This window comes from Carcharodon carcharias, chromosome 29 (genome assembly GCF_017639515.1).
Source record: "Carcharodon carcharias isolate sCarCar2 chromosome 29, sCarCar2.pri, whole genome shotgun sequence".
In the NCBI taxonomy this organism is placed as follows: domain Eukaryota; kingdom Metazoa; phylum Chordata; class Chondrichthyes; order Lamniformes; family Lamnidae; genus Carcharodon; species Carcharodon carcharias.
Window position 1 is genome coordinate 3,192,544 of NC_054495.1, and position 13,869 is coordinate 3,206,412.

The 13,869-nt window shown below is 46.8% G+C and overlaps 2 protein-coding genes across 3 annotated transcripts in view; one reads left to right on the forward strand and one right to left on the reverse strand.

The window, feature by feature from the left end:
• Positions 1-13,612, reverse strand: part of LOC121271100 (trypsin-3-like) — an 83,481-nt gene extending 69,869 nt beyond the window's left edge. Inside the window, exons 1-2 of one of the 2 annotated variants that reach the window (XM_041176852.1) lie at positions 13,429-13,612; positions 7,889-7,914 (exon numbers count right to left, since the gene is read on the reverse strand). In XM_041176852.1, the coding sequence (XP_041032786.1) occupies positions 7,889-7,914; positions 13,429-13,612 (210 nt within the window). Of the gene's footprint in view, positions 1-7,888; positions 7,915-13,418 lie in introns of both variants that reach the window. The other variant, XM_041176851.1, reaches the window with a different exon arrangement.
• LOC121271103 (anionic trypsin-2-like) lies at positions 256-7,305 on the forward strand. Its single transcript, XM_041176856.1, has 5 exons — positions 256-295; positions 2,475-2,631; positions 4,229-4,488; positions 6,255-6,391; positions 7,156-7,305. Exons 1-5 carry the CDS (start codon positions 256-258, stop codon positions 7,303-7,305), a joined length of 744 nt encoding a protein of 247 aa, XP_041032790.1.
• Positions 13,613-13,869: the final 257 nt, after the last annotated feature.

Consider the following 13,869-nt stretch of genomic DNA (forward strand, 5'->3'; position numbering starts at 1 on the left):
TGGACGTGTCCAGTAATGGTGATTGATTGTCCAGTAATGGTGATTGATTCAGGGTTGTGCCTGGACAACATATCAATACAGACCTGAGGTCAACAGCTGCAAGTGTCTCTCCTTCCAGAATTCGCTTCTCAAATGAGCTCTTGAAGCTGATTAATGATTAGCCACGTCTGATTGCTGGGACTGTCACTTTAAGCCACAAATGTAAAGGACAGGGGCTTCACTGGGATCATTACCTGGGCTGGGATAAGCTGTAAGATGCAGGCTTTCCTCTTCACCCTGCTCCTGGGAGCGGCAGGTATGATCACAGATATACTGAGATGTGTGTGTGGGGGTGAACAAGTGTGGCTGCTTCTCTGGCAATTCTCCTCTCCCTGGTTACCAATCCCCATTCCTTTCCCTGGTAACAGTCTGAGACTGAACCTGTCAGCTTGCAACCTCGGGGTCACATTTGACACCCAGATTTGCTCACTATCAAATCATTCCTATTTCCATCTCCGCAACATTGCCCAGCTTCACCCCGACCCCGTCTCCTCTCATCTCATCTACTGCTGAAACCCTCATCCAATCCAGCACTGCCCCCAGATGCGGATATTCCCACAAAACCCTGACTGTTCTCCCACGTTCTACCCTCCGTAAACTTGAGGTCATCCGAACCTCTGCTGCCCGTGCCTTAACTCACACTGAGTCCCACTCACCTATCATCTCTGGTGCTCGCTGACCAGCATTGGATCCTGGTTAGCAACATATTGATTTTAAAATTCCTCCAGCCCCTACAACCCTCCCTATCTCTGTAACCTCCTCCAGCCCCTACAGCCCTCCCTATTTCTGTAACCTCCTCCAGCCCCTACAACCCTCCCCATCTCTAGTAAATTCCTCCAGCTTCTACAACCCTCCCTATCTCTGTAACCTCCTCCAGCCCCTACAACCCTCCCAATCTCTGTAACCTCCTCCAGCCCCTACAACACTCCTAACTCCGTAACCTCCTCCAGCCCCTACAAACCCCTTTATCTCCATAACCTCCTCCAGCCTCTACAACCCTCCCTATCTCTGTAACCTCCTCTAGTCCCTACATCCCTCCCTATTTCTGTGACCTCCTCCAGCACCTACAACCCTCCCTATCTCTGTAACCTCCTCCAGTCCCTACAATCCTCTGAGATCTCTGCGCTCCTCCATTTCTGGCCTCTTGTCCATCCCCCGATTCCCATCACTCCACCACTGGTGGTGGTGCCTTCAGCTGCCTGGGGCCCTGAGCTCTGGAATTCCCTCCCTAAACCTCTCCACCTCTCTCTGTCTCTCTTTCTCTCTCTCTCCCTCCTCCTTTAAAATGCTCTTAAAATCCAATCATTTTGACTAACCATTTGGCTGCCTGTCCCTGATGTCTCCTTATGTGACTCAGCGAGATACTTTGTTTGATAATCAGCCCTGTGAAGCTATTTCATTATGTTAAAGGCACTATAGAAACGTAAGATGTTGTTGTTGCTAAGTGTCTAAGTGTGTGCATATGCAAGCATTTGTATGTGTGTGAGTGTGTGTAATTGTGTGTGTGTGTGTGTGTGTGTGTGTGTATGTGTATGTGTACAAGTGTGGGTGTCTGCATTTGTGTGTGCATGTGATTGAGTTTATGTGTTTGTGAGAGAATGTATGTGTGTTTGTGTGTACATGTACCTTTGTGACTGTTTGTGTGTTTGTGTGCGTGTGTCTGAATGTAAGTGTTTATGTGTGTGTGTGAGTGAGTGTGCGTGTGTGTATTTGTATGAGTGTGTGTATTTGTTTGTGTGGGTATGTGTGTGTGTGTGTGTGTGCATTTGTATGTGTGCATGTAGGTGCCTGCACGTGAGACTCTGTGTGTGTCCGTGAGTGTGATTGTGTGTTTACCTGAGTGTGTTTATTTGTGTGTGAGTGTGACTGGATGTGTGACTGTGTGTAAGTGTGTGTATGTGTATATTTGTGTGTGAGTGTGACTCTGTGTGTGTATTTGCATGTGTGTTTGACTGTGGGTGCATGTGTGTGTGTATTTGTTTGCATGTGATTGTGTGTAAGTGTGCATATTTGTGTATGATTGTATGTAAGTGTGTGTATTTGTGTGTGTTTGTGTGTGTGATTGTGTGGCTGTGTGTAAGTGTGTATGTGTGTGTGTGTATTTGTGTGTGTGTGTGTGTGACTGTGGGTGTGTCTGTGTGACTGTGGGTGTGTGTGTGTGTGGGTGTGTGTGTGACTGTGGGTGCGTGTGTGCGATTGTGTGTAAGTGTGTGTGTGTGTGTGACTGTGGGTGCGTCTGTGTGACTGTGGGTGTGTGTGTGTATTTGTGTGTGTGTGTGTGACTGTGGGTACATCTGTGTGAATGTGGGTGCGTGTGTGTATTTGTGTGTGTGTGTGTGTGTGTGTGTGTGTGTGTGTGTGTGTGTGTGTGTGTGTGTGAGATTGTGGGAGCATGTGTGCAATCAGATGATGACCCTCACTCTCTTTTTACTCAGCTGCTGCTTCTGCGGATGAGAAGATCATTAATGGCCATGATTGTTATCCTCACTCTCAGCCCTGGCAGGTTTTTCTGACCTATAATGGGTATCGCTGGTGTGGGGGCTCCCTGATAAACGACCAGTGGATAGTGTCAGCTGCTCATTGTTACCAACCGTAAGTCCAGAGATGATCACAGCAACGCGCAAACATAAAAACATACACAAACATACAAATGTACACAAACATACATTCAAACATACACAAACATACGTAAACATACAAACACTCACAAACATACTTACAAACATCACAGACATACATAAACATACAAACACACACAAACATACAAACAAACATACACAGACATACATAAACATACAAACACTCACAAACATACACAAGCATGCACACATGTAAACATACACAAACATACAAACAAACATAAGCATACATACAAGCATGCACAAAGATGCAAACATGCATGAACATATAAACATGCACAAACATGCAAACATGCACAAACATAAACACTCACAGATATGCACAAACAGAAACATAGACACATACATACAAACAAACACAAATATACTCAAACATACATACAAACATACACAAATATACACAAACATACATACAAACATACACAAACATACAAACACTCACAAACACACACAAACATACATACAAACATATACAATCATACACAGATCAACACTGAATCATACAGAGACAAAAGCATGAACATACAGATGTACAAGCATACAATCTTACAGCACACACATACAAACAATGATGGAGTAATAAGGGTTCTCTTGCAGTCGTTTGTCATACTTTCTGTGTCACAATATGTGCACTCACCCTCCAAAAACGCTATATAGAAACTTCATCATCCCCCATAAACCTCCAAAAAAAGGCAAAACTCCAGATGACTAATGCCCGGGTAGTGAGGGGGTAGTTTGACACTGGCCTCCTCTACATTGTTTTCTTTTTCTTGTTGGCAAGAAGGAACCAAAATTAATGATTAAAACAGGGGTCAAAGTTAAAGGAAGGAGCAAGCCAAAGAGGAGCAGCAGATACAAAACACAGGGTTCAGCCTCAGCTGGAGTCTTGTGTCCAGCTCTGGGCACCACACTGTGGGAAGGATGTGAAGGCATTAGAGAGGGAGCAGTAAGGATTCATGAGAATGGATCCAGGGATGAGGAACTTCAGTTAATGTGGAGAGAGTGGAGGAGCTGGGACCATTCTCCTTGGAGAATATGTATGCTTGTATGTATGTTTGTGTATGTTTGTATGTTTGTGTATGTTTGTATGTATTTATCCCCTTGGAGAAGAGAAGGTCGAGAAGAGATTTAATAGAGGTGTGCAAAATCACGAGGGGTCTGGACTGGGTAGAGGGGGAGAAACTGTTCCCATTGGGGGGAAGGATCGAGAACCAGATGGGCACAGATTTAATGGGATTAGTGAAAGAATCAACAGACACATGAGGAGAAACATTTTCAGCCAGCGAGTGGCTAGGATCTGGAATGCACTTCCCGAGAGTATGAGGGAGGCAGGTTCAATCCAGGCTTTCGAAAGGGAATCGGGTCATTATCCGAAGGGGAAACATTTGCAAGTAATGGGGAAAGTAGAGGGGGGATGACTTTAGGTGAGTCGCTCTTTCAGAGAGCCGACACGGACACGGCCTCCAGCTGCGCAATAATCATTCGGCGGCTTCTGGGAAACAGGAAGTGGGGAAATGACAGTGTTGCCCACTTCTCCTCTGATTGCCCAGGTCCAGCATCCTCGTGGCTCATCTGGGTGAGCACAACCTCTCTCACTCCGAGGGGACAGAGCAGCGAATCCAAGTGGCCAAGGCCATCGTGCATCCCAAGTTCAACCGCGTGAACCTCAACAACGACATCTTGCTGCTCAAACTCGCGTGGCCCGCCAAATTCGACCAGTACGTCAGCCCCATCCCTCTGCCCAGCCAGTGTGCCACAGCCGGGACTCTATGCATCACCTCTGGCTGGGGGAATCTCGTAACTAACGGAGGTAAGGAGGGCCGGGGTGGTGAGGGGTTGATGGGGGGGGAGCGGGAAGGTGAGTTGGGGTTGGGGGCTGAATGAATGCTGCGCTGGTTTGAGGGGATGGTGGGTGGGAGGGCAGTGCAGGGTGTTGGAATGTGTGATCAAGCAATAATACTTCACTTTCCAGCCATAACTGAAATGTAGCCATCACTGCTCCCTGGAGACCTGTCCCAGCTTTGGAGACAGTTGCAGAGATTTACTAGCAATGTGCCGGCTCTTTGAAGGATCTATCTAATGAGACCCTACTCTCCCCCCTGCTCTTTCCCCCATAGCCCTATAATTTCCCTCCCTTCAAGTATTTATCCAATTCCACATTTGAAAGTTTCTATTGAATCTGTTTCCACCGCCCTTTCAGGCAGCGCCTTCCGGATCACAACAACTCGCTGTGTCAAAATAAAATTCTCCTCATCTCCCCCTCTGGTTCTTTTCCTGATTCTCTTCAATCTGAGTCCCTCTGGTTACTGACCCTCCTGTCACTGGAAACAGTTTCTCCTTATTGACTCTATCCATACCCCTCATGATTTTGAACATCTCGATTCAATCTGCCCCTTAACCTTCTCTGCTCTAAGGAGAACAATTGCAGCTTCTCCAGTCTCTGCACATTAGTCCCATCCACCTGGTCTCGCAGACCCACACCCAGTCCCAATTCAGCTTGATTTTAGCAATAACATCTTTGTTTTTAAATCCCTCCATGGCTTTTCCCTCCCAATCTTTGTAACCTCCCGCAGCCCGGACAACCACCCTGATCTTTGTAACCTCCTCCAGCTCCGACAACCCACCCTATCTCTGTAACCTCCTCCAGCCCCTACAACCCTGTCTCTGTAACCCCCTCCAGCACCTAAAATCCTCCCTATCTCTGTAACCGCCTCCAGCTCGTACAACTCTCCTTTTCTCTGTAACCTCCTCCAGCCCCGACAACCCTCCTGATGTCTGTAACCTCCTCCAGTCACTACAATCCTCCGAGATCTCTGTGCTACTCCACTCTTGAGCTTGCCCCGATTCCCATCGCTCCACTATTGGTGACCATGCCTTCAGCTGCCTGGGTCCCTAAGCTCTGGAATTCCCTTCCTAAACCTCTCCACCTCTCTCTCTTTCTCATCCTTTAAAATACTCCTTAAAATGAACCTCTTTAACTGAGCTTTGGGTGATCTGTCCCTAATATCTCCTTATGTAGCCTGATGCCAAATTTAGCTTGTTCAATCTCTTATGAAGCATCTTGTAATGTTTTATAAAGTTAACAGTTCTATATAAATTCAAGTATGCTGTTGTTATTAAGGTGGTGTTAATCGTAGTCTATGCATGGGCACAATGAGTTATTCTGCTGCTGATTAAGTTGGCCTGTCCCTTTAACAGAGCAACCTCTCTGATCTAAATGCTGAGGTCATTCAGAGTTCAATTGCCGATTGGCAAATGCCTGACAATTTAATCCCTTCTCCCTCAAGGGATGTTCCACTGCCAATTGCACATTGACAGTTCTCTAGACGGCCACCAGTGTTTCATATTTAGCTCTCCTTCTCCTGGCCACGAGGTTCTTCACCATCCTGTCTACAGTAACCGAACATCTCTTTGTGTCTTGGTGAGCAGACCTGGATTCAATGCCCAGTGTGTGCTTTAACCAGATCTCTGTACACAACACTCAGTAAGCAAGACTATTGATTAAGTCGCTTGCACGTGGGAGGAGGAGAGTCACGTTTGGATCGGACTGTGCTGACTCATTTCTTTCCCCTTCAGTACAATATTCCGAAGTCCTACAGTGCCTGAATCAGCCCATCCTGCCTGATGCTGATTGCCGCAAAGCTTATCCACCCTACTTCACGGACAACATGTTCTGCTCAGGATACTGGGAGGGAGGTCAGAGCACATGCCAGGTAAGAGTGGCCTGACAGGGTGAACCTGAATGCATCAAACCATTAGTCATAGGAAGCATCTCAAGCTGAGGGACAGAGGTTACCTCTACCTGAGGGGTAGGGAATGTCTGAATTTGAGGATGCGTAGGAGCAGGAGGAGGTTATTTGGCCCCTTTAATCCCTCTGACAGTGCAGCACTCCCTCAGTATGACACTCTGACAGTGCAGCACCCCCTCATTACTGACCCTCCGACAGTGCAGCACTCCCTCGGTATGACACTCTGACAGTGCAGCACCCCCTCAGTACTGACCCTCCGACAGTGCAGCCATGCCTCAGTATGACCCTCCGACAGTGCAGCACTCCCTCAGCACTGACCCTCTGACAGTGCAGCGCTCCCTCAGTACTGACCCTCTGACAGTGCAGCACTCACTCAGTACTGACCCTCTGACAGTGCAGCACTCCCTCTGCACTGACCCTCTGACAGTGCAGCACTCCCTCTGCACTGACCCTCTGACAGTGCAGCACTCCCTCAGCACTGACCCTCTGACAGTGCAACACTCCCTCAGCACTGATCCTCTGAAAATGCAGATCTCCCTCAGCACTGAGCCTTGTCCTTTGGGTCTCTAGAATGGTACTCAGATCTGCAACCTCCTGATTGAGCGGACAGAGTACCACCCAGCGAGCTCGGGTCCCACACCAGAATCCTGGGGGTGCTACAGATGACCATCCGATTATCACTTTGTCTACCTCACTCTGAATTACAGTCCATGTCTTTTTTGCTGCAGGGAGACTCAGGGGGACCTGTGGTCTGTAATGGGGAGCTACAAGGCATTACCTCCTGGGGTTATGACTGTGCTATGAAGGATCATCCCAGCGTCTTTGTGAAAGTTTGTAACTACAACAATTGGATCCAAATGGTCATGGCGGAAAACTGAGCAGAGAATCCTAACCCTGGAACGACCTGCAATGAGGGAAAGTGAAACGTTGCAAGTTTCCAATAAAGATTGATTGTCCAGTTGTGTTGCATTTGGACTTTTTTTTGCTATATCTGTTTTGGAAAGTGCAGAATCCCACATCCATCCCCTCGCTGCCTCCAGACTGTAACTATTCCAACATTCCTCTCGGAAATCTGCTTTCCACAGGGGGACATCAGAAATAGGAGCGGGATGAGGCCATTCAGCCCCTCGAGCCTCCTTCCCCCATTCTATACAATCATGGCTGATACTCTACCTCGACTCCGCTTTCCCTCCTAATTGCTTAGCACCCAAAAATCTATCCATCTCCGTCTTGAATGGATTCAGTGATGGAGCATCCACAGCTCTCTGAGGGAGAGAATTCCAAAGATTTCTCCTTCCGTGAACTTAAGCACATCCAAAAATCTGCAACACCCTGTCCTAATTCACACAAAGTCTCGTGCACCCAGCAGCCCCTGATTCTCGCTGATCTACATTGGCTCCTGGTCGGGCAACACATCGATTTTTTAATCCCCATCCTGGTTTTCAAATCCTTCCATGGCCTCCTCACCTCCTCCCTATCTCTGTAACCTCCTCCAGCCGCTACAACACTCACTATCTCTGTAACCTCCTCCAACCCCTACAAACCTCCCTATCTCTGTAACCTCCTCCAGTCCCTACAAACCTCACTATCTCTGTAACCTCCTCCAGCCCCTACAGCCCTCACTATCTCTGTAACCTCCTCCAGGCCCTATAACCCTCATTATCTCTGTAAATTCCTCCAAACCCTACAACCCTCACTATCTCTGTAACCTCCTCCAGTCCCTACAAACCTCACTATCTCTGTAACCTCCTCCAGCCCCTACAACAATCCCTATTTCTGTAACCTCCTCCAGCCCCTACAACCCTCCCTATCTCTGTAACCTCCTCCAGCCCCTACAACAATCCCTATCTCTGTAACCTCCTCCAGCCCCCACAACCCTCTCTATCACTGTATCCTCCTCGAGACCCTACACCCCTCACTATCTCTGCAACATCCTCCAGCCCCTACAACCCTCCCTATCTCTGTAACATCCTCCAGCTCCTACAACCCTCCCTATCTCTGTAACCTCCTCCAGCCCCTACAACCCTCCCTATCTCTGTAACCTCCTCCAGCCCCTACAACAATCCCTATCTCTGTAACCTCCTCCAGCCCCTAATACCCTCCCTATCACTGTAACCTCCTCCAGCCCCTACAACCCTCCCTATCTCTGTAACCTCCTCCAGCCCCTACAACCCTCCCTATCTCTGTAACCTCCTCCAGCCCCTACAACCCTCCCCGTTTCCCCAGTACTGGTGCCAGACCCCATGAATAGAAACCCAATTCTCCAACACAAATCCTACAGACACACAGTCATACAAACATACTGACATAAGTACATACGGTTTAGGAGCAGGATTAGGCTATTCAGCCCCTCGATGCTGCTCCATCATTTGAGAAGATCATGGCTGACATGTTTGTGGTTCAGCTCCACTTTCCTCTCTACCCCCTATACCCTTTGACCCCCTCCTCAATCAGAAATCTGTCTAACTCAGTCTTGAATATATTCAGTCCCCCTGTCCCCACTGCTCCCTGAGGAAGAGAATTCCACAGACTGTCCACCCTCTGAGAGAAAGAATTCTCCTCACCTCCATCTTGAATGAGAGACCCCTTTTTTTAAACTGTGCCCCCTAGTTCTAGTCTCTCCCACAAGGGGAAACATGCTCTCAGCATCCACCCTGTCAAGTCCCCTCAGAATCTTATCTGTCACAATAAGATCACCTCTCATCCTTCTAAACTCCAATGGATACAGGCCCAGCCTGTCCAACCTTTCCTCATAGGATAATCCCCTCATCCCAGGGATCAGTCAAGTCACCCATCTCTGAATTGCTTCTAACACACTTAGGTCCTTTCTTAAATAAAGAGAGCCAAGCTGTACACAGTACTCAAGATGTGCTCTCAGCAACATCCTGCACAATTGTAGAAAAACATCCCTATTTTTATATCCCATTCCCCTTGCAATAAAGGCCAACATTTCATTTGCCTTCCCAATCACCTGCTGTACCTGCAGACTAACATTCTGTCATTCATACACCAGGACACCCAGATCCCTCTGCACTGCAGAGTTCCGTAATCTCTCTCCATTTACACAATATGCTATTTTTCTATTCTTCCTCCCAAAGTGAACAAGTTCACATTTTCCCACATTATTCTCCATCTGCTAATTTTTTGCCCACTCAATTAAAGTGTCTATAACGCTTTTCAGACTCCTTATGTACTCTTCACAACTTACCTTCCTACCTATCTTTGTGCCATCGGCAAATTTATCAACCATACCTTTGGTCTCTTCATCCAAGCTATTCATATAGATTGTAAGTAGTTGATGTCCCAGCTCTGATGTCAATGGCACTCCGCTAGTTACATCCTGCCAACACAAAAATGAGAAAAATTGATCCCTTCCTTTTACTTCCTGTTAGCTATCCAATTCTCTATCCATGCCTCCCCATACACCATCAACTCTTACCTTGTGTAGCAACCTTTGAAGTGGCACCTTATCAAATGCCTTTTGGAAATCCAAGTACACCACATCTACATGTTCCTCCTTTGTCCACATTGCTTGTTACATCCTCAAAGAACACCAATAAATTTGTCAAACACAATTTCCCTTTCACAAAACCATGTTGACTCCGCCTCACATTTTTCAAGTGCCCTGCTATAAGCCCCTTAATAATAGATTCTAACATTTCCTTGTGACAGATGTTAAGTTAACTCGCCTACAGTTTCCGGCTCTCTGTCTCCTTCCTTTCTTGAACAGAGGAGTCACATTTAATATTTTCCAATCTCATGGGACCTTTCCTGAATCTAGGGAATTTGGGAAAATTACAACCAATCCATCACCTATCTCAGCAGCTACTTCTTTTGAGACCCGAGGATGAAGTCTGTCAGAACCTGAGAACTTGTCAGCTTTTAGTTTTAATAATTTTCTCAGTCTCCTTTCTCTGGTGACTAAAACTGTGTAAGTTCCTCCCTCCCTTTCACCACTCAATTTACAAGCATTCCTGGGATGTTATTTGTGTTTTCTACACTGAAGTGAGACACAAAATATCTATTTAATGCTTCTACCATTTCCATATTCCCCATTATTTTCTCACTGTTGCTATTAATATTATCATGAATAATAAACTCTCTGACCTTATTTGCTCCATGCCAATTTGCTCGCGGCTCAGATAGTAACCCAGAGATTAGTGCCATTTTGGTTCGGCTTTTTAGTTTAATCCACAGCTGCTCATACTCCCTCAGAAGTCCTGCCGATGCCGTTGGTACCCACACAGACAACGACCACTGGGTCCTTCCTCTCCCACTCCAGGTTCCTCTACAGACCCGAGGAGTTGTCCCTAAGCCGGGATCCGAGCAGGCAACACAACCGTTCGCAGAGAACTGTGTTTATTCTCCTCACCAAACAGTCCCCCCACTATCATTACATTCCTATTTACACCCCACCTCCCTCCACTTGAATGGCTTCCTGCAGCATGATGCCTTGGTCAGCTCGCTTGTCCACACTGCAGCCCCCACTTTCATCCAGACGAGCTGCAAGGGCCTCGAGCCTGTTGGACAAGTGCAAGGGGCTGAGGCCCCCCATTTCTATCTTCTTGGCCCTCAAGCTTGCCTCACCCACAGTCACGCCCTCCAGTCCCTGAGCACTGACCCAATCAGAGGACTCCAGCCTAAGGGCTGTGACCGCCTCTGGAGACAACACAATCCAGGTGACCACACCTCTCCATCTCCTGCACCCTAGATGCATCACAGAGTCCAAAGCCCGGACTCCAGCTCATTAGTCTCTGAGCTGAAGTTCCTCGAGCTGCGGACACTCACGGTAGATGTGTCACACAGGGACTCTCCATCTCTTGTGGGCTGCACCCTTTTGCCTCATCACATCCCTGCGAATCACCTCGGTGAGGGATGGATGTTTTACTTTGTCCAAGGCCTTATTGGAATGCAAGTTTTTGTCATAACTTTGCTACGCTTCAGCTGTGGGACATTTAACGTCTGGCATGTATGGTGGTCGTATCCAGTAATAGTCATTGATTGTCCAGTAATGGAGATTGATTCAGGGTTGGGCCTGGACAGCGTATCAATACAGACCTGAGGTCAACAGCTGCAAGAGTCTCTCCTTCCAGAATTCGCTTCTCAAATGGGCTTTTGAAGCTGATTAATGATTAGCCACGTCTGATTGCTGGGACTGTCACTTTAAGCCACATATATAAAGGACAGGGGCTTCACTGGGATCATTACCTGGGCTAGGATAAGCTGTAAGATGCAGGCTTCCCTCTTCACCCTGCTCCTGGGAGCGGCAGGTATGATCACAGATATACTGAAATGTGTGTGTGGGGGTGAACAAGCGTGGCTGCTTGTCTGGCAATGTCTCCTCTCCCTGGTTACCCATCCCCATTCCTTTCCCTGGAAACAGTCTGAGACTGAACCTGTCAGCTTGCAACCTCAGGGTCACATTTGACCACCAGATTTGCTCACTGTCAAACCATTCCTATTTCCACCTGCGCAACATTGCCCAGCTTCACCCCGACCCCGTCTCGTCTCATCTCATCTACTGCTGAAACCCTCATCCAATCCACCCCCTACAACCCTCCCTATCCCTGTAACCTCCTCCTGCCCCTACAACCCTCCCTATATCTGAAACCTCCTCCAGCCCCCTGCAACAGCCCTATCTATATAATCTCCTCCAGACTCCAACAACCTTCCCTCTCTGTGTAACCTCCTCGAGCCTCTACAACCACCGCTAGCTCTGTAATCTCCTCCAGCCCCTACAACCCTCCCTATCTCTTTAACCTCCTCCAGCTTCTACAACTCTCCCTATCTCTGTAACGACCTCCAGCCTCTACAATCCTCCCTATCTCTGTAACCTCCTCCAGCCCCTACAGCCCTCCCTATCTCTGTAACCTCCTCCAGCCCCTACAGCCCTCCCTATCTCTGTAACCTCCTCCAGCCCCTACAACCCTCCCTATCTCTGTAACCTCCTCCTGCCCCTACAACACTCCCTATCTCTGTAACCTCCTCCTGCCCCTACAACACTCCCTATCTCTATAACCTCCTCCAGTCCCTACAACCCTCTGAGAAATCTGCTGTCCTGCAATTCTGGCCTCTTAACCAGATGTTTGTGTTTTTCACTTTGTATGATTCAGTGTTGATCTGTGTATGTCTAAATATGTTTATATGTATGTTTTTGTGTATTTGTCTATGTTTATTTGTATGTTTGTGAGTGTTTGTATGTTTGTGTCATTCCAAACTGCCACCTCACTACCCGGGCATTAGTCATCTGGAGTTTTGCCTTTTTTTGGAGGTTTGTGGGGGATGATGAAGATTCTATATAGCGTTTTTGGAGGGTGAGGGCACATATTGTGACACAGAAAGAATGACAAACGACTGCTAGAGAACCCTTATTACTCTATCATTGTTTGTATGTGTGTGCTGTAAGATTGTATACTTGTACATCTGTATGTTCATGTTTTTGTCTCTGTATGATTCAGTGTTGATCTGTGTATGATTGTATATGTTTGTATGTATGTTTGTGTGTGTTTGTGAGTGTTCGTATGTTTGTGTATGTTTGTATGTATGTTTGTGTATATTTGTGTATGTTTGTATGTATGTTTGTCCATGTTTCTATGTTTGTGCGTTTTTGAGTGTGTTCGTATGTTTGTGTATGCTTTTATGTATATTTGTGTATGTTTGTATGTACGTTTGAGTATATTTGTGTATGTTTGTATGTTTGTTTGTCTATGTTTCTATGTTTGTGCGTGTTTGTGAGTGTTCGTATGTTTGTGCATGTTTGCATGTTTGTGCAGGCTTATATGTATGCTTGTATATGTTTGTATGTTTGTGTACGTTTGTATGTATGTTTGAGTACTTTTGTATGTTTGTGAATGCTTGCATGTATGCATGCTTGTGTATGTTTGTGAGTGTTTGTACGTTTGTGTATATATGTTTGTGTACATTTGTATGTTTGTGAATGTTTGTGTATGTTTTTATGTTTTCACGTTGCTGCGATCATCTTTGGACTTACGGGTGGTAACAATGAGCAGCTGACACTATCCACTGGTCATTTATCAGGGAGCCCCCACACCAGCGATACCCATTAAAGGTCAGCAAAACCTGCCAGGGCTGAGAGTGAGGAGAACAATTCTGGCCATTAATGATCTTCAGATTCGCAGAAGCAGCAGCTGAGTAAAGAAGAATACAGAGAGTCATAGTCATCATCTGATTGTACACACAATCCCACAATCACACACAAACTTACACACAATCACCCACAAACGCACACACACTTATGCAGTCACACACACACACACTTAAACACAATCACACACACAAAAATACACCATCACACACACATCCTTACACACACTCACACACACACACACACGCACACACACACAGATACACACGCACACAAATACACCCAGACACACAGTCACACATACAAATGCGCCCACAGTCACACACACAAACACCAA

Coding starts and splice junctions, on each gene's coding strand:
- LOC121271103 (XM_041176856.1), top strand. CDS start 256: ATGCAGGCTTTCCTCTTCACCCTGCTCCTGGGAGCGGCAG. Junction 296..2,474: donor CCTGCTCCTGGGAGCGGCAG/GTATGATCACAG, acceptor CTTTTTACTCAG/CTGCTGCTTCTGCGGATGAG. Junction 4,489..6,254: donor GAATCTCGTAACTAACGGAG/GTAAGGAGGGCC, acceptor TTTCCCCTTCAG/TACAATATTCCGAAGTCCTA.